Source organism: Drosophila obscura, unplaced genomic scaffold (assembly GCF_018151105.1).
Source record: "Drosophila obscura isolate BZ-5 IFL unplaced genomic scaffold, ASM1815110v1 contig_9, whole genome shotgun sequence".
NCBI lineage: Eukaryota > Metazoa > Arthropoda > Insecta > Diptera > Drosophilidae > Drosophila > Drosophila obscura.
This window is the reverse complement of record NW_024542883.1, coordinates 3,565,749-3,585,694: the sequence shown is the minus strand read 5'-3', so window position 1 is coordinate 3,585,694 and position 19,946 is coordinate 3,565,749. Positions and strand designations below refer to the sequence as shown.

The window sequence follows — 19,946 nt, the reverse complement described above, 5'->3', positions numbered from 1 at the left end:
CTACTTTAATTTCAAAATACAATCGCAAACTGCTGTGAGACTTTTGAAGAGTGTATGCCAACAGGGACCAGGGACCAAGGCCTTTGCCTTTTCCCCCTTGTCAGTCGGTACATATTTGAATGAATGACATTTTGATAACAGTTGTTTGTTGTCCCTGTTGCTGGACCCGTTGTTCTTGCGGGCTGGCAAGGTAAAATGCTATCAAAATACGGCAAAGTTAAATGAGTTTAGTTTTAGTTTGGCTTTTTTGTTTGCTCGGTTGTGGGAGGTCCCATTTGGCTTCCGAGATCCTTCTCGGCGGCCAAGATGAAGTGGCAGCTGCTTTGTCTATTGCAGTTGATTGTCCAGTCGGTGTATAATTCTGATTGACATGCCTTGTACGAGCACAAAAATGTCTTCCATTTGGAGCGTCATCATGTTTAAGGATTCTGGGGGAAGGCAGTATTTGGGCTTGGAGTGTGTATTTTCCATGAAAAATGATTAAACGAATGCGAGCATTAATCATATGCCCTGAGTCTCACTTTTATTGCGGTTGTCTTGCCTATCCCTTACTGCTAGCCCCTCGTGTTGGGGCTCGACCTTCATAAACTGTACGAGCATGTAGCTCCCACGCTAAATTGTTTTTGCTAGCACTCATTAAGGGAACTGCATATGTGGCTGGTTTTTCCCTTTGTCCGCCTGGAGGGGGGATTCTTGTTTAGGATTATTTTCGGACTCTGATGGGACTTCCCTTTAAAATACAGTTTGCGACTTGACCTTCATCGGGTAGGTCAGGTCCCTTGAGGAAGTTTAAAGTATAGACATGTGTATTGACTGTTTTGACTGTTTTAATTATGATCAAGTGTATTTTATACCACATACTAGTACGTTTTGTTTGCTGGTCTACTTCGCTAGGTTTTTAATGATAGTCGCATTCCATGGTGGTCTTTCGTTCCCAGCCATTCTCTCATATCATGGCTGACGGTTCTTTCCGCTTTTTTCCTAGTACCTGCATATCACTTAGCCTGGTGTTCTGCACTCATTTACTGTCTGCGACTTTCATTTAGCCAGCTTGAAAAATATTTGTTGCTTGTTATGCAAGACCCAGGCACACATGGATGAAACTTGAAACGTTGCAATTAGCAGAACAGCTTCCCGCTTTGCGCTCTGTTTTTATTGTGGAACGCAGCGCTAATTCCACGACTTTCCATTGTCTACGGTTCTCCGGGTCTCTGGGTGTCTGGGTCTCGGGTTCGTTTTTGCGGCAACCGCTCTGGCGTGTGTCTCCCTGTATTTTGGATGGCCAACACGTTTTAAATGAACAAAATTATTATTCACATTATGTAGAACTGCCAGACAGAGGGACGAACAAAAGCATTTGGCTGACATTTGCCTCGGACTTAAGTAATACGAATCGCACAGATTACGTGTACGCCACCGAAAGATTTCATTTAAGATTTCGCCACCATCTCTCTCGTTCTGCTCTGCTCTTCTGGTGCTGTGCTTTAACTCCGTGTGTGGCTTCCTTGCGTCTCGGCCGACTGACAGTAACTGTTCGCTGCGAAATCGCATTGTAAATTAGCCACGGATATTTTCTCGAAAGGCAGAAAGTACTTATGCATTATGCAAACTCCCTATAAAAATGTGACGCGATTTGACGCTGCTAAGTTGAGAGATTCATCCTCATAGACTGCTTAGATTTCAAGTGAATGCTGGTTTTATTTTCGTCATGATTAATGATAAAACAATTGCTAGCAATTGGTATATGCAAACATGCCACGTAAAATGACTTTCAGGGACTGCTAAGGAGGCGATTGAGGATGAAAGCGCTTCTTGGGCGTAGAACTGATAGCCCGAAAGTCCATCCATTAAAATCATTACAGTTTGTAGCTCATTTTTTACAGCCACCTCCCTTCGTCTCCAAGGCACCACTGGACCGCACTATTAATAATACTTAACACCATTGATAAATACAGACGGCTATAAATGCCTAAGGCCGGAACCAACAGCAATAACAAATCATCCCAATGACGGGGCCCAGTCCTGTGGAAATTGCGGAAAATTGTCAGCCCAGACGCCCACACTTCATAAACTACTCAACTCTGGCCGACTCTGGGACCAGAAATATTTTCTATCATTATTAGATTTTCACCAAGTGGCTTTTTCCTTGTCTCCCTTGATTCCCTTCCAGCCCAATGCATTGGTAAGCAGAATTTCCGCTGTGCGGTTAAGTCTTTGGCGGGAGTCGGTGTGCGGCCGACTCCCTTCATTTTCTTAAGCAGTTTGCGGTTAGTTAGACAGAAAATGGCTGGTTTGACAGAGCCTGCTGTGCTCTATTCGGGGAGAAGTAATAAAGAAATTTCCGGGCTCATAAATTGTAAGTGTAATTGCAATTTCATCGGGACAAGAAGTGACGCAGCAGCACGAGTTTTTGAAGTTTGTGAACTGTGAAATCATCGGAGAAGAAACTAAAAAAGGCAATATATAATATGATATATTATGAAAAACCCGCAGGGAACTGAAACGGGAAAAATTCTGGGAAATGAACACACTCAATTTGAATCCATCGCTGAAACTTCCCGTCTTTTGTTTATTATACTTGTTTATGTAAAAAGCTATTTTTTGGGCGCACGGCAGCAGCCTATACAGCCGTTCTCTTTCGCCTCTTCATGTAGCGCCTTTGTTCTTTGCTTTGCTTTGCCATCGCTCTCTCTAACTGTCGCTCTCTCGCTCGTATTACGGCACGGGCAATTCTGCCCGCCTGCCCTTGAAGTCAGTCTGGAGTCTGGAGTGAGTCTAGCCACTCACTTCTCGCATATCGTAGACCTGATCTTCAATCCGACACAGTCTTGAACCGGCCCCGTGTCTTGAATCGATCAATCGATCCATCCCGAACTCTCTATCAAATCTATCACCTTTCGCTATTTTCGGATACTACATACATATATAATGAACTAAACTACAATAAATTGGGAATAGAAATACTTAACAATCATCGTCTCTTTAATCATCTCGCAAAACAACGCTACTGAAGAAGCTCAGTAGCTCAACAGTAAATATGAGAAAAATTGGCTTATCCCAAAAAAAAAAAAAAAAATACTAAAACGGAGGTGGGACTTCAACTATTAATTTTGATTGAACAACATCTTGCCAGCTATTTTATCATTTCCTACAATCAATGAAATCTATTCCAGAGCCCACATTGACACTTAGAACATGTCGTCATGCTTATAGATAGCATTATGTATCCCCGTGATATTTCCATTGTCTCCACTGAAAATTTAAGCGGAAACCGAGAAATCAGCGGCGCGTAAGTCGGCAGTTGTGAATGCGATTTCAAATTGACGCTTAAATGGCATTCAAACCGAAAGCAAAAACAAAAACAATAAAATACAATCAAAACACAGCTGACAGTGGGACGGGGCGACAGTGGGGCAATCTGACAGACGGACAAATGACTACAAATGAGCTTTTCGAGTGCTCCTCTACTTTTCCCTGGCTTTTGTCTGTGTTGTTGTACCCTTACTTATTTTCGGGCTCGGACGAAAAATGATAAATGAGCTCCGACATGGCAGAGGCACACACTTTTGTCTCAGCAAAAAAATTAAAACAAAAAGCAAACTCATCGCCTCAAAAAACCATAGACAACAAATTATTTGGTTAAATGGCAGGTGATACGAGGCAACGCAAAATATCTGGGAGAAAGAGAGACAGGAAATATGTCAGATTGAACAAAGTTCAATTTGGCTTAAGATTTTTCTTGATAAAACCAATCAATTGAAAATTGTTTTTATGCTCGTGAAGGATACAATTTAAACCAGATCCGATATAAATAAACATATTCTGTGGGAGAACTAGCAAAATACACGGCAATACAAGACAATAAAAAAATATCTATCAATCATGTGCTTAGGAAGTGTTCTGTAATATTCGACTGCTTAGAAGTACTCTCAGAACTCTTTTATTGTTGGCTCAATTTAAATTTCTTTTAAATATGTTTCGCCACTGCAATAATTTTGATACATCAGATCATCACATGAAATGCATTTGTAAGCTTTCGTTCAACATTTATTCTCGAAAAATATCTCATCTTTCGCATTGCTATGCAATTGCCTCTGAAATATCATTGTCATGCCCGGCTGCTTATCAAAGTATCAGTGCAAACGTGTGAAATGCGACAATAAGCTCATGAGTAGCGCTCACCTAACCAATTTACCTCCGGCATGACCACAGTCGCGAACCGAAAGACCGTTTTGTGTGCACTCACTCCATGCACAGGCCCCATGTCCATTTCCAGGCTGGGGATATTTAAATTAATAATGGCGGGGTCTGAGCACTTTGACAAGCTGTCTCTGGGTCGATTCGTCTGGACTGTCATTAGGCGCATTAAAGGCGAAATTAGCCCTCCAACAGATATCTACAGATGCGCACACGGATGGAGTACAACGATACATAGATGGATAGAGATACACTCTGTCAGCACTACGTACCTGCCTAATTGTAGCTATTTGAATAATCATATATACTTGCGAGCTCGTACACAAGTATGCATATATTCGTAGAGAAGGGGGCGACCATTGGTCATTGGCAGATACATGTCACAATGCAAATATTTTACTAATCAAATATGGTACATTCTCGGTAATTACACTGTGCAGCAGAGTACCAATCAAGAATGTATATGCCATACAAAAATGAAGTTGCTTGACAATTTTCAACAAAGTGACAGCACGAGAAAATCTGTTCACTTATTGGATTCATCGTGCTATCAAAATAGCGAACTAATTTTCATAATCAATATGTACACTGTACAGAGTCAGTAAGACAGTGCCATCAAAAATAACGTCAGACGTAAAGTCATACGCCATGTTGGTCAATCAAAGTTTCTTCATAGGCTACCAATTCCGTGAGTAGCGTAGGGGTATGAAGCGACTGAAGCGAACATACTGTGTGGAAGGGGATTGCATAAGATCCACTGTACTGGACGCATTTAGCCGCCCTGAACTTTGTCAAAGCCACAAAGCCAGCCCAGCCCAGCCCAGCCCAACCACCGGTCCTCCTCAGTGGATGAGGCTAAATGTTGACTTGATTCAATTTAGCCAGAGTGGCCATTCGCACTTTCCCCCTCCCTTTCTGTTTTTCCTGTCTCTATCTTTCGCTTTTGCTCCCTGTCTCTCTTTACCTGCCAAGAGCTCTGTAGATCGGCGTTAAAGTGTAACACTCCATAAAACAGATGCCCCGCTTGAACGTGACCACAATATAATTACCCGCAGCAAGACCAGCGCGAGCCACTTGTTGGTCTCTGGCACGGGCACGGGTTCGGGTGCCGGCTCCGTATCTGGGTACGGCTAGTTGGCCGTCTGTGTTTGCGTCTATGATGGCTCTCCGGCCTGCCGTGGTTTTTAAAAGCTAATTTACATGCCCTGCTTGGACCAGACCCTCAGCATAGGCCAGGCCGCAGCCTGGCCATACACACAACACACACACACACACACACACACACACACAGAAAAACTAAAGAAAGTAAAAGTTTTTAACACTTTTAATTTTAGAAGTTGCTCTGAGAGTTCGGCACGTGTGAGCATGGCTCTTGTGTGTCTTTGCCCTCTGTTTGCTTTTCGCATTTAGCCAAAGCCAGTGATGGGGTCCGAGGCGAGGCGGCGGGAGATAGGGGCAGTCAAAGATGATTTTTTAACATATTGTACTATCGAGTGGCGGCTGCGGCCGTCCAACGATGTCAGATTTTGTATTGAATTTGGCCTTTGTATGTAATTGGTAGATAGCCACAAAGTTACGGCATCAATAGGCGTTGCATATTTCTGTTATTTGACTCTTTATTGACCTACTAGCTACTGGTTTATTTTGATAAGATTTAAATGGTACGAGTATTATTTCAGACGTCGCCAATTTATATTTATTTCCTAGGTCATAAATATGTACCAATGTATCTATATTAAAAGAAATTTAAAGACGAACATACACTGACTTTTATGATATATGAGAAGGAATTCAGCTGTTAAGTTGGAAATTGGTCGTTGCATTTTGTTGGAAGAACTCCAGTAGCTTTGGTTTTTTAAATGCCCTAATTATACAAAATTGCATTACGTTGTAGATTGTAGAAATCATTTATGGTCACAATGCTGACTGTTACCCTAACCACTTAAATGCTCTTCATGTGGAATAATCAGATTCGAGCTGCAACTTCAGTTTGTTCTACGATATTCCAGGTTACGAGTGCTGCTCCAATCACTTCACTCATTCATATGTTGAATGTAAACAAGCAGAGCCCAGAGCCCAGAGCCCTTACTCGTGTCCGAATTCAGATAAAACCAGTGGAAGCCCCTTCAAAACGTAACTATTTCGCTGTGTTAGATGGTTAGATGGCAAAACAGCATCAGCAAAATACCAAAACCCACAATTACACAAACATGGAATCCGCAAACTCATCTAGCATCCACTGTGCTAAGTCTCCGGCTCCGGGTCCTATGCAGTTGGCTTTAGTTCGTTGAGGCGTGCTCATGACCACTTAAAGCTGCTTTAGACCTCCTCCCAACCCCCAAATATGGGGAAGGCATCGTCATCGAAGTTCATATTCGTGCTCTTTCCGGGAACTTCCTTGGGGACTAATTTTCCGATTTGACACACAATTTTACATTGGCATATACAAGAGGGAAACTTTTCCAAGTGTCGCCAGTAAGTTTTCCCAGATTTGTTGTTGCCTCCCATTTGACCTGGTCCGTGGTCAGACTGGAGTCTGAGCCCTGGCTTCTATTTGTTTCGTCTCTGGATTGTGGTCCTGCCCTCCATCCCCCTTTCCCTGTTATTATGCTTATGGTTGCATATAGAGCACGTATTATGGCAGCCAGATCAGTAAGAGGTTTATATTTGTGGTTCGTACGTTGATAGTTGGCTCTTAATATTTGAATGTCGAAAATGGGTAATCTTTTACTCATTTTAAACAAATGTTTTGGTTTCATCTAACATATCTGCAACTATGAACAATAGTTAAAAATGGAAGTGAATGCTTTGAGACGAACTTTACTTGGAGTATATGACATATTTTCAGTTGTAATTATATACACGTAAATATGTAGGTGTAATATCTCCGTTTCATTGCTTATTCCAGACCTGTGCTCTGTACGACCTGTACGTAATAGCTCTTTCAGGCCCCTTGGCAACAAACAACAAACAGACCTATATAAACTACATTTCGATCGGCTAAACTTTGCAACAATCAAGGAAAAACTTCCTAAAGATCTGCTGCCTGTAATTTCGGACCAAGTCATGGGATAAAACTTTACACATGATTCCAACTGGAAAGACTCCTCCGCCCGTTTGCATACGCCAACAAATATTCACTTTTATGCCCGGACGTGACTTAAACGGTTCGCTATACATTAAGTTACGGCTCGGAAAGTCTGTCGGAACTTTAAATTACAAACATATTTTCCGTCAGCGAATCCCAGTCGTATTGGAGATCCATGGAAAATACTGACAAAAAAAATATCGCCAGTGGGGCGTGGGAGCGAAAGTTTTCCTAGGATTAAACCACGTAAACGCTTGAATAATGTGAGCAGATTTAACTTTTACCATTTGGGAAAATGATAGGGAGGAGGGGATGTTGGAGAGGCTGTTCTCGGACAGGTTAATAAAACGCAAATTGAATGCGCCGTGGCCTGACCAGACCGATAAGCTGATAACAGCTGGGGATCTGATAACGATAACAATAATGTGTCCGATTTACCTTTTCCGGGCCCCCTTTTTCCGGTTCTTTCCTGGCTTTGTTGGACTCCCCTTTTGACCAAAGGCGATAATTTGCTGCCGTTTTTACGACTGCCAAGTGGCATTAAATTAACGGGTAGCGGCAGAGGGAAAAGGTGAAAGCATCTGCCTTCGACCCGTATTTTATTTTATGTCGTTTTGATTTTTTTCTCTCCATTTTTCCTGCCCTTTTTTTTCGATGTTGTAAGACTCCATTAAACAATTCAATTAAGCCGTTGGGGTGGGCGAGGGTGTTCAGGAGGGGAATGGGCAGAATGGGCAGAATGGGCAACTGTTGTCTTTAAAATGTCAAACTGGATCCAATGCGGGTGAAAGTGGGTGTAGTAAGACTCTGCTGAATAAGGGAAGAGAAAGGGCCTGTCCGCGACCTAGCTGTCATTGGAATTAAAACATTTCATGCAAATTTTTACGCTACTTTTCTCCGGGTCTTGTCTGGTCTTTTTATTTGGCAACCCCCGCCCGATGACCTCTGCTTCTGCTTAAAGTATTTACTTTAATTTAATGTGTAAAACGAAAACAAGAAACTCTGCAATTAAAAACGGTGACTCCTGTAAGCCGGCAGCAGTAAAAATACAAAAAAAATAAGGAGAGGCCAAAGCGGAAATTAAAATATTTCCGGTTTGCTGAAGAATTTTTTGCCGCTTGCTGTGGCAATAGGTGGAAGCGGACAGGGGAAGTCGAACTTGGGCCATTGTAATGCTAATTAACGTTGAAATGTTCTTGGGGGCAATATTGGTTAGTAGAGACTGAAGAGTCTGTGGTGGATGATATTAGTTTATGTAAAGCGAAGAAAAGGTTATTGGCGATAGGGGCGTTTTTTTACGTATTCACCATGAAACGCTACCGTACAAGTTGTTCTAAAGAAGTAGTAAGTAAAACTATTCTACATAATCCGATCTTAAGATGCTTGCTACGCAAGGAACCATCCCATTCAAATGCCAAATAAAATCACATCTCGTACAGGAACTTGTTTCACTTCGGCCATCGTGCTGAGTTTTGGTGAGTACGAAAATAATGTCAATGGCAATGCATTAAAATGTTTTGTTCCGCTGATTCTTATAGTCTTGGAGATCCAGATGATCAAATATACATACATACATAAGTGGATATACATATATATATGATAATTCCCAATAAATTCCAAAAATATTATAGCTTAATGCAGCTTAACGTAAACGTTCTTTCGTTCCCGAGCCCCAGAGCAGACCCAAGCTGCTCTAACACTCTTTTTTTTTATTCGTTCTCTCACTTTCATTGGGGCACGAACAATTCGATCCCCCTGCTCCAAGTCAGTATGTAGTTGATCTTTGTTGCAATCACTCTTAGTCGTGAATTATCGGACTAATGTACATACAGCTACATACTCGTTTCTTGCAATATGTCTGGCATAAAACATTTACCCAATAACTCAAGCACTTCTTAGTCATGAACTGCCGGCAGTTGCCTTTGACGATTCCACCCAATCTAATCGTTATCTGAGCTTCGCAATATGGCCGAGAGCCCAATGCATATAAATGCCTGATAAATAGTTTCCGACGAAGGCGGTCCATATGCCATAAAAAGTGCATTGGCGAAACCAACGTTGCGTATACGCAACATCAAGTAGACGAACTTCGGTCGCAGCTGGAAGAGAGCGGGTGGACCGAAGAGGCGACTCAACTTGGCTAACAAAGTTATGACAAGGATTTATGAAGTATGCATTAAAAATGAGCAGCTATTTGCCTTTCGCCCGAGAATTTGCTAAGCTTTAAGGAAACCCCGAAAAAAAAGGCAAATAAGTTCCGTCTTCTCCTTGAAGACGTTTGCCATTCCCACGAAGCCAAAACAAAAACACTGTCGTGTGCGTCTCCGCTGTGTTGTTTGTTTGACAGATGCCGTGTGTTTGTTGTGTGTCGCGTTTGTTTGCATACAAATTCTTCAGAAGACATTCGGAGACGCCGCCAGATCCGCCACCTCCACCGCCTTTGCCTCAGTGAGAACCTGGCACATCCGCATTTGTTTGCAGAGGCAGAATACCCAGTCGCAGCCCCATTCCAGCCTCAGCCGAAGAAGAGACGGCAACAGGCAAGTGACACAAGGAAGGAGTTGTCTCTCAGGTCGGGTCTCTCAATGTGTTACGTGCCACCTTGGCTCTGCATACTCTTACAAAAACTCGCATATAAATCAGGGCCACATTTGCTATTGCCCCACATACATATTCGCCCAGACCCTTGCTCTTTCCACGCTTTCCTGCCATCTGTAAACATATCGTTATTTATCCATTTACCCATTGAATGTGACAGACAGGGAGGGGTTCCAGCGCAACAATATGTTGGTTTGCTTGCCAGTACGGAATGCACGTTAATAGCAGTACATGATGCGGTTGCGGTTGACACAGCTCTCCTGGATGCTCAATAAAATGCTAAGGCCACAAGCATCGAGGATGGGTAAAAGTCAATAGATCTAAGCAAAATTCCAGAAACTTCTTTTAATTGAGGACCGTATTGCGTATTGTTGATCCCTCTGACTTGTTTATAGGATGTTTTTTTGGTTGATATTTAGTTGATTGGATAATTCGATCATTACCGTTAATTATCCTTAACTATCCTTAATATCATAAATCATATCATAAATATCATCTGAAGAAACATCCTAGAAACAGGTCAGAGGGATCAACATAATAAACCAGTAAGTAAAATACAGTTTCTGCTTAATTAACTACTACTAAAGTCTTGAAGTCTAAAGTCTTAACTTTGGAAATTTTCTTAAAAGATTTTTTCAATATTGTGGTAACACTGACCTTAACCACACCAACATTGTCCTACAGTAGAGTTTATAGTATATACATATGTATGTAGATTTTAAAAGTACTCATACAAACAATAATCCTAAGATCATATAGTTCTTTAAATAAAGTTCCATTTACTCTTATCCTGCATTTCCACATGATAACGTCTTCCAAGTATCCCCCTAGAATGCGTTGACAGTCCCCACTTAACCCCACGAACCTTTCGTGGCACGCACCATTCTCGAATAGTTTCTGTGCTCCTCAACCTCAAACGCCACTACTTTCCCAGAATTTTTCCGCTTGCTCCATGTGAATATAAATCCAGTGCTTTGCTCACGTTTAGTCTTCACTGTCTCTCTCTCAATGGCTCTCATTATCCATGCTGGGACGAGAGTGGGAAAAATGTATTTTTATATACACATGATGAGCCCGATTTTCTTTTCATTTTCATTTTCGTAATAGCGCTCTGACAATTTTCATGTGAACTAGCAACAATTTTTCATCGTCAGTCTATGGTCGGAGCAGGTCGGAGAAGGGGAACCAGAAGGATGCAAGGACCTTCTGCCGAGCTCGTGGCGAAGCATCTCCGGCGACTGCAAGGATTTCACACACAACAAACGTAGGGCAGGAACTTGAGCAGGAAACAGGAAAAGCAACGTATCCAGCATCTCTTACTTTCGCCCATTCCTCATTCCCCTACTGGCTACGTGACGTCTTTCTCTCGAGACGTCACAAGATTTATTTGGTTGCAAGTTATGGGTGTATGTTTTTGTGGGTGTGCGCTTGCCTCAATGTGGGTGTTGTTTGCACTTGTATCGGTGTAAATATGCAAATCGCCTTTTTTGCTGCGTTGACGACTTTTTCACAGCAACGAATGTGCTTAAAATTTGCAAAATTGTAGTTCGTTTTTATATTCTGTCGATTTTCCCTCTTTTACTTTTCTCCCTTTTCACCTTGACAATTGTCCTGGGGCCATGTTTGTTTTATATATGCATATTTTGTACCTCAGTAGATTTGATTTCGGCTCTCCAGCATCCCACACGTGTTCGTTGATCCTCACAGATGCAGTTTTTCCTCCTTTGTATTGCTGCTTGCCGGAAGTTCGAATTCCCTCCTTCTTTCTCGTACATATACATATTCTTGATAACAGCAGCTTGAGCCCCTTAGACTTGGTTTTTCTTTATGGCCGATGGACAATTTCGGGTTCATAAAAAGGCTGTTAAGTCTGGAGTTCTCTATCTCTTGCACCTCCTCTTTTTTTTAGTATTAGATTTGATTATATGAACTAGGAAAAAGGCTATTTTGTAGGAGCGCTGCTCCAGGCTACTTTCTAGCTATAAGTAAGGTTTTACGTGGTTGGGTAGAATCATTACTAGCATCTAGCTCACAAGCTGCTACATATATTCAAAATAATTATGCATTAACTTTATATGCACAACTTTTTATACAATTTTTTGAGAGTATTCAAACGTCTAACAAGGCCTTCAAATTTGCCTCTTGATTTCTTATTTTTATTCTCTTTAAATGCCATTTGGCAAGTGGTTACCCAGCCTCAGGTAAGTCTGCAGCCTTTTTCTCATTCTATACGAGTTAAAACTTTTTATGGGAATTCATTGCCTGTAGCTTAATTGAAAATTAAAAAGGTAGACATAAAAAATTAAAATTAATTTCGTGCCGTTTGATCAGAATCAGTTTGACCCCATTGTTAGACTAAAAAGGGATCGGATCGGGGATTGTTATACCCCTTTTCCATCGCCTTAATATCGGGGCCCAAAGTGTGCGAGCTAACAGTTAGGAAGCGAAGCCTAATATTAAAAATGCGTGCCTACACCGAAGTTCTCCTTTGTGGACGATCTCTTAAAGTTAGTGCTGGAAAAGCGCCCAACGTGGTCATGAAAAGGTTATAAAGGGACAGGGCCGAACGAGCTAGAGGGACGCAGCAAAATGGCAAGCGAAAATTGCAGCTGCCAAGCAAACACATGGAAAAACCGCAGCAGCCACTTCCGCGACTGCCAGTCCGAGAATCCCCTAAAACCCACACTTACCGCCCACTCCCCAGCAGCCTCATTTGGCGGCCTGTTGCGGTAAAGAGAACAAAAAAATAGCAATTGAAAGTGGTCGTGCAGTGCCGTAGAAACTCAGCTCTGTCCCATTGTTTTGCCATAAAATCATAAAAGATTTTTTAAATTTAACAAGTTTCTGTGTAATAGAAAAATTGTAAAATATTTAGATATTATTATCAAATTGTGCTTTTCTATTTTCTCTATTTACTGTGTGTACTTTTAGGTTTTAAAAGATTTGGACGGTTTGCAACATTTACAAGTAAGCCCTATAAATGGACTACATCGGTTATAAGTAACCGGCTTTTGCATCAGATTCACTCATATAACCACACAAAATATTGTTGATTTACAACATTCTTGTTGTTCAAACTGAAGTGATATTCATGTCCATCATGTTGCCACATCCGAACTTTGCAGGGTAGAATAACAACGGCAGAGTTGGCAAAAATGTTTAAACAGCTGAAACACAAAGGACAAAATGAACATATTCGAGGCAGGGCTGTACCGGTGGTCGAACCACAAAATCTGTCGCCTTAAACCAGCTTAGCGACTAAAGCGCTTCACAAATGTTGCCCCAGGCAGACTTTTAAGCGAGCGAGCACTGCGTATCCTTTGCCCTGGAGACCTAGGCCATAAGGGAGCTGCTGCCATGCAACGAGTAGGGTTAATTTTCCTGTTAAACTGCAGCGACAAGTGTGTGTTTTGGTATAGGTATTTTCGAGGCACGCTTTGAGGCGCCTGCGGTAGTGCATTGCCAACGCCACAAGCAAAGTTTTGGCTCTATGGGTACACACATGTTCGTACAGATGTTCATTGCCCTGGAATTTTAGTTTGTGGGTAAGGGAGCAAGCGTCGAACATTTCGAGCTAACAATGAAACAAATACATGCTTCTTAAGCAGACTGTCTGATAACTCCTTAATTGTAATAATAATAATAAATAATTATTTATCAACTATGTACAGGAGTCTGGGTGGAGCGGTTACATCCAAAAATCTGTTACGACTAAGCATCGTTGGCTGTGTTCCCCAAGGGAACCGCCATATATGCAAACGATTTGTCGGTAAATAAGCACTAGAATGCCATTGCGAAAAGAGGGCACACCTTTAGAAAAACCACAAATGTCTTTTCATGACTGCAATTTAAATAAATGGTTTTCCATTACATAGTATATATTGCGTTGTTTTGCCTAATCGATTTGTACCAGTAACTTTTTCTCCCAGCAACACCCCGCAGGAAAAAACCTCCTGCTAGTTCTCCACAGGCGCATTTCGGGGGAGTTGTAGTTGCAGTCACAGCTTGTGACATTCCCAGTGTTGTTGCTAAATTGTTAAATAAATCAAAATCAAAATCCAAATCATGCAGACCAGACGCCCAGTCCTAAACCCCTCAAGCTCTCAAACTGGCACGCCAAGTGCCAATTTCATGACGCTTCGAGTGTGCCACAAATCCAGAGTGAGAGAGAGGAGAGTTCAGTATGTGCATGTATGTATGGTTGAGGGGGTGAGTGAGTGGGAGGATACTGTTATTGATGTGCTTTTAATTGGGGTTCGTACGGGTACGAGTACGAGTACGAGAGTGCCTGCTCCATGTTGCTGTCACATTTCAGTCTGCTGTCTGCCCGTCTCAGGCTCCACCCGGCTGTGTCTCCGTCCTGTCTCCTGTCACATTGTCAAATCATTTGACTCATAACGGAATTTTATTAGTTTTCCAGTATTCCACACTTACCGGTAGTCGACGTGTGTGACATGCAAATGGTCAACACCAAAACGGCCAGGCTGATGGACCCGTAAATTCCAAAGATCTTCCCCAAATCTGGCCCCCTCCAGGTCCGCCGTCGTCCCCGTCGCTGCTGGTTGTTATTGCATTTTTTCCTGGACTTCTGTAGATCTGCTCCAAAATTCTCCTCCCTGCAGAGCCTCAGCAGCGACAGCTCCGAATGTGCCATTGTTGTGTGCATATTTGTTGCTGCAATCGAAAAAGGAATTATAAAATTAGCACGATATTATCAATTGTCATACAGGTTTCTTTAAGGGCAAAGTCATCCCTTTTCCATTTAATATGCAAGTTTCCGCATAAATAATTTATCCAAGTTTTATGGATTTTTCTTAATTTATGCCAAGGGCTGCTGCTACACCATCGCATCAGAAAAAGTTTTGGCATTACAAAAAGTCAGCAAAAAAATTGCTTTAATAAAATTCTGGTAAAAGTTCAGAGCGCCAAAGGGACCAAACAACCGAGAGAGTTCAAGGGTCAAGTCGATTGTTACCAAAGTATTAATTGAAAAAAGTTAATTGCGAACTAAGAGCCCAATGGACCATGGGAAACCCTTCACTATCATTTTTGCAAATTCTCATGTTAGAAACTTACGATTTTAGACAACAGTTTGTTGCGACAACTGCGACAGCTATTCATACATAGCTGTATGTATATGTATTTTGCATTTTGTAACGAATTTATCAAACAAACCACTTTTAACAGATGCTTACGAATTTTAGTAAGTAATTAAGTTCTTTTTCGATAAACCACTTATTAATTAAATATTAATTCCGAATTCATCAATTCCCATAATCAATGTTCTTATTCAGCACCAATTGCAGGTGGAAAAGTATTTATTTAAGTATTATTTAAAATTTATTTCCTTTCCATAATTTTAGCAGTTTGCCGAAAAAACATTTAAATGAGAAATTATATTAGAATCAAATCAAATTTTAATTAGTGTGCAAATATGGCGGCGGCTGGATTTTTTTAAGATTAACGTAATGCCAGTACTAAGCTAAATATAATCCACTAATAAACTTTTACATTTATATAAAGATGTTAAACTTTTCATGATAAGAAACTAGGATATCAGGTATGCCTGATTATCAGGTTAATGGTTGCCATTAAAAAATTCTACTAAATTAGCAGTCAGAGTCCTTATACATACATACATATGTGACAAATTAATAAACTTTAAATTTATCTGTAAAAATGCATTTATATATGTATATATATATGTAGGTACATATATATGTATGTACATGAATGCAATTCGCGTAGAATTAAGTCAGATTCTAGATTCTAGAACAATGCAAAATGTTGAACACTTTGAAGCATATTAAATATTAATTAGTGTGGCGTGTGCATACAAGTTAATTAATGTTTTTTTACGCCTTTGGTGTTAATAATAAATGAACGTGAGTGGAATTTGATTTCATCTCCCTCGCTTGCTGTTTGCATCTGAGTGTCTGATTTAAGGATAATCTGGCAGATTGGGTACAAAAATAAATATTTAATCAATCTGTTGGGGAGTCGATATGGAAAAGTGGCCCCAAGAAGTAAAGTGATTCTGCTGTAGTGTAGGACAAAGAAGATATTGAAAAGATTTTAAATTGTAGCTTTTAAAAAGACTTTACTTTGGTTTCGAACTATCTCGCAAAATTCATGAGAATCACATTTTCATAGACTTTTAGCTCTTGAATTGTTGCTTTCAGTTCCATCCAGTCTCATTCCTTAGGTAAATATTGTCTCGGCATCATAGGATTCCAAATTGTAGCCTTTTTTTATTTTACACGGAATTAATTCTTAAAACAGATATTCCAGTTACTTTTTGGACTAGTTGGTAGCAAGGAAATGTCTCGTAATTTTGGTGAATTTATCTTTATTTTCCTTGGAATTAGTTGTGTTAACTTTCTGTATTCAAAACAGGGCCAGGACCAGGCGCATACATGCTGCCTAGCCAGTTTGGCCAGGGGGCAGGCCGCGGACCTCAATACTCTTTCGGGCGTCGGACTGATTACAAAAATACCGACAAAGCCGGGCCTGGACCTGGACCTGCCGCATACAAGATTGACAAAGTCACTCGATACGGCAGGTCAAACGGGCTGCAGTTTTCGATGTTGGAGAGGAATCCTATTAAGCCGACTAAAATAAGATATGATTGAGGTCCAGTCCACTAAGATGTTTTGCAGACGCAGTCTGGCGGCAGCATCGAATCTGTACCATTTCGACTACAAATAAAGCTAAACAACCTGTCAACTAATATCAGGCTCATCTAGCAATTTACTTTATAATGAATGGCATGGCAACTGTGATTACTAATCGTACATATTTCCCTGGGGCTCCGTAATTAATGCGATGACACACTCCGTTGAGATGCGTCGAATGCAAATCAGCAGCGAGGAGCGCGGAGCGGGAATAATGACAATCCGAACAATTGAAGTGCAGGACAGAGACAACAACTTGTTGAAGTAGAAAAGCCTTTCGCTCAGGACCCTTCACTCTGAAGGGTTTAAAGTGCACTCCAACTGTTTTGCTTTGTAACTGCGGCACTGGGCCTGAATGGGGTACGGAGAATGGAGGCTGCAGGCTGGAGGCTGGAGGCTGGATACTGGGGAGCTGTAGGAGTGTAATGAAGCCGCCGGGCAAGCTCTTAAGTAACTTACTCCTCCGGCTCAGTGACTGACTGACTGGCCACTGGCCACTGGCCAATGGAGCCAGTGCCTGGACTCTAAGCGAAAGCCTGTTATTTTCCCCGCGTCTTTTAATAATCACACAGTAAACAGGCAACAGACAGAAAACACGACTGGGACCGGGACTGGACTTCATCGTGAGAATGCCCAGCAGAAAACCAAAGAAAGGAAAGGGCTTTGGACTAACTGATGTGGTCGCTCCCCCATCCCGAACCCGAACCCGTCCGCGGCCCCAGCCCAAGCCCAGTTGTAATTGCAACGTCAACGTAAATGCATGAGGCCAGGCAGCAACTGAGGAATTTCACGGATGTGCGTGCATCTTGCAGATGCTCCTGCCCCTCACCGGGGCTCAGACGGGGACAGAAGGGAAGAGATGACCACGGCTGGATATCACGTATTCACACAGACATCCAGACTGGGACCCGACCCGCATTTGATTGCATTTTCGCCTGCATGATGGGGCACTGGACTGGGAGCTGAAGATGGCAGATTATAGCCAGCGTCAAACCCGCTCTTCCTTCAAAAGATTTATCTGTGCGCGTTTATTTTAATGTTACGTTCCGGAATCTTTTCTTATTTTTTGTCTGTTTGGCTGCTCTTCTGGTCAGATACTCAAGACGTACTCTTCGGTGGGGGTATTACGACAGAGTGGAAATGTTTGTCATTTGGGAACACCACATGTCGAGTAAGAGTATTCTATAATCAGAATGAATGCTTAGAACAGAACGATAAAGTCTCCTAGTCTTTTTCGCTCTTCTCTAATTATATATATTATCTTAAGTCTAACCAATTTAAGGCTGCTCCCAGATATGAGCTCATTAGTTTGTTATTTGTTCCGAGGGCACGTCTGCAGTTCTCCACTTCTATTGGCACATCAATCGTTATTGGGAAGTGCACCTAATCTTCGGTATGACAGTTTGAGTGCTGGCTGGCTTCTTGTTTGGTTTGGTTAAGCAGCCTCTTTCAATGCATTGCCAAATGGTGGATGTCTTTGTCTTTATGAAGCTGTAGATTGCCTGCATCACCTCCTTGTCAGTACCAACATCTGCTGCAGCCACAGAGGAGCAAGAGCTGGCAGCAGGCAGCAGGGAGCAGGAGCAGCAAAAGAGCATTTCTTGACGTGGTACGTTGACCGCCTGGAATGTTGATTCATCTTCTTTGGTATGACTGCTGGCAGTCCCTGCTGGACGGCCACTCTCTGTTTTTTTAAAAGTCCACTTGCTCTTTTATGTCAATCATCAGTTTGGCATGCTGCATCGTGCACGCCGCATCGGGGCTGGCTGCTCCTCGTTTATGGGCCATCATCATCATCGCCCTCAGCGCCGTTGGAAAATGGTGGCTTCTATTTTTAGTGGGCCACAAGCCTCGCTTTCGCCTGCTCTATTCTATTCCTGACTCTCCCCGTATGTTAGTTAGATATTCCTGTGCTTGTATTCCGTACAACCCATAACAAGCGAAAATTACCTTTAAGTGGCACAGGGCTTGTGCTGGCAATGGAAATGCATTCTTCGCTATTTTTAGCACGATCTCTGCCTGTCGGGCTGTTAAATGAGTAGTTGGAGAGAACTTTGCAGGCCCAACTGATCGGAGTACTCGTAGATAATTGTATATGGGCATAGAATTTAATTGCATTTAAATGCTACCAGGCGGGGCTGCAATCGAAACCCCCACATAGTGGACAACGAATAATATCGTGAGATTTGAGCATCCCATCCTCCTACGCCGAAACCCTTTGCGTAGGTTCCATCTTCTTCACCACAACAACCCATTCTCCTAAGCGTGGGGAGGGGGGCAGATTGGCTTTTAGGCAATCAAGAACATGAGGGACTATTTGCCCAGTTAAATATGTTTACGAGTATTGTAAGCAATATTAATTTGACAGCCGATGGCAATTCATTTCCACGGATCAGGCACACACGTACATACCTTTGATTGAAGGGTCATTACAGGGTTATGTATATTTGTACGTATTGAAGGAAGTCTGGACAGGCGGTATAGAATGCTAGTTGTTGACCTCACACAACAAACTCGCAAGTGTTTTGTTTTGGTTTAATTATTACGTTTCCGATTTTGATTGAAAATGCTACAATCGGTGCCGAATCGGTGTTGCCTCTAACCTCCCCTTGATTAGCCATAATCGACCCTGTTAGAGGCACGTGACTTGTTTAAGCGATTGCTTAAAATTCTTTGCACACAAAATACATACGAGTACACTCGCACTTAAAAAAAAACCGCAGAAAATTAAGCTAACATAATTAAATTGACCTAATGGAATACTCCTCTGGTATACTTAAATTAAAGGTGAGCCCAATTGTTGGCGAAACAAAAACGAAGCAATTAATGGGCATTGAGTGTATTTGGGAACAAGTTCAAGCCAGCTACGGTTTTTAGGGCTCTGTCTACGTAAGAAATCCCCATAAACCTGCTGTAAGATATTCTGTTGCCTCCCTCTGGTCTCTGGTCAGCTTACCCTAAGCCAGCGCATCAAAACTTTTCAAGATTTTAAGACCCATTTAATGTGAGTCAAAAAGTCAATAAACCCAGTCAGACCACACATCCACGTCCCTGTGTTCCTTCCTGCTGCTCGGCGGAACGGGAAAACAAAAGTGGAGCAACAAAAACCTGTCACGTACCACAAAAGTGCATTCGCATTTTGAAAGCCAACGCAAGAAAGCGAACTTTCGGTGTTTCGTCGCTGGAGGGGGGCAGAGGAGATTCCGTTACCCTGTTCCATCGATACATGAGATACATTTCTATCTTAAAGCTGTACGAATGTCTTTGCCTTGTCTGGGCTGGGCTCTGTTGGTAGCTTCCAACTTTCGTTGTTGGCCAAAGACAAATTCAGTCAATTACTTCATTATGCGTTGAGGTTTTCGGGTTCGTCTGTCTGCCAGTCTGCCTCT

At 42.0% G+C, this 19,946-nt stretch overlaps 2 protein-coding genes across 2 annotated transcripts in view; one reads left to right on the top strand and one right to left on the bottom strand.

Annotated features, from left to right (window-relative positions):
* Positions 1-19,946, bottom strand: part of LOC111073939 (mucin-5AC) — a 32,482-nt gene that overhangs the window by 5,881 nt on the left and 6,655 nt on the right. The window contains 1 exon segment of the mRNA XM_022366507.2: positions 14,318-14,557. Within this exon segment, the coding sequence (XP_022222199.2) occupies positions 14,318-14,549 (232 nt within the window). The 5' untranslated portion in view covers positions 14,550-14,557.
* Positions 16,073-16,613, top strand: LOC111073940 (outer dense fiber protein 3-like protein 2). The gene is made up of 2 exons (XM_022366508.2): positions 16,073-16,220; positions 16,280-16,613. The coding sequence occupies exons 1-2, from the start codon at positions 16,205-16,207 to the stop codon at positions 16,513-16,515; spliced, it is 252 nt and encodes an 83-aa protein (XP_022222200.2). The 5' UTR covers positions 16,073-16,204; the 3' UTR covers positions 16,516-16,613.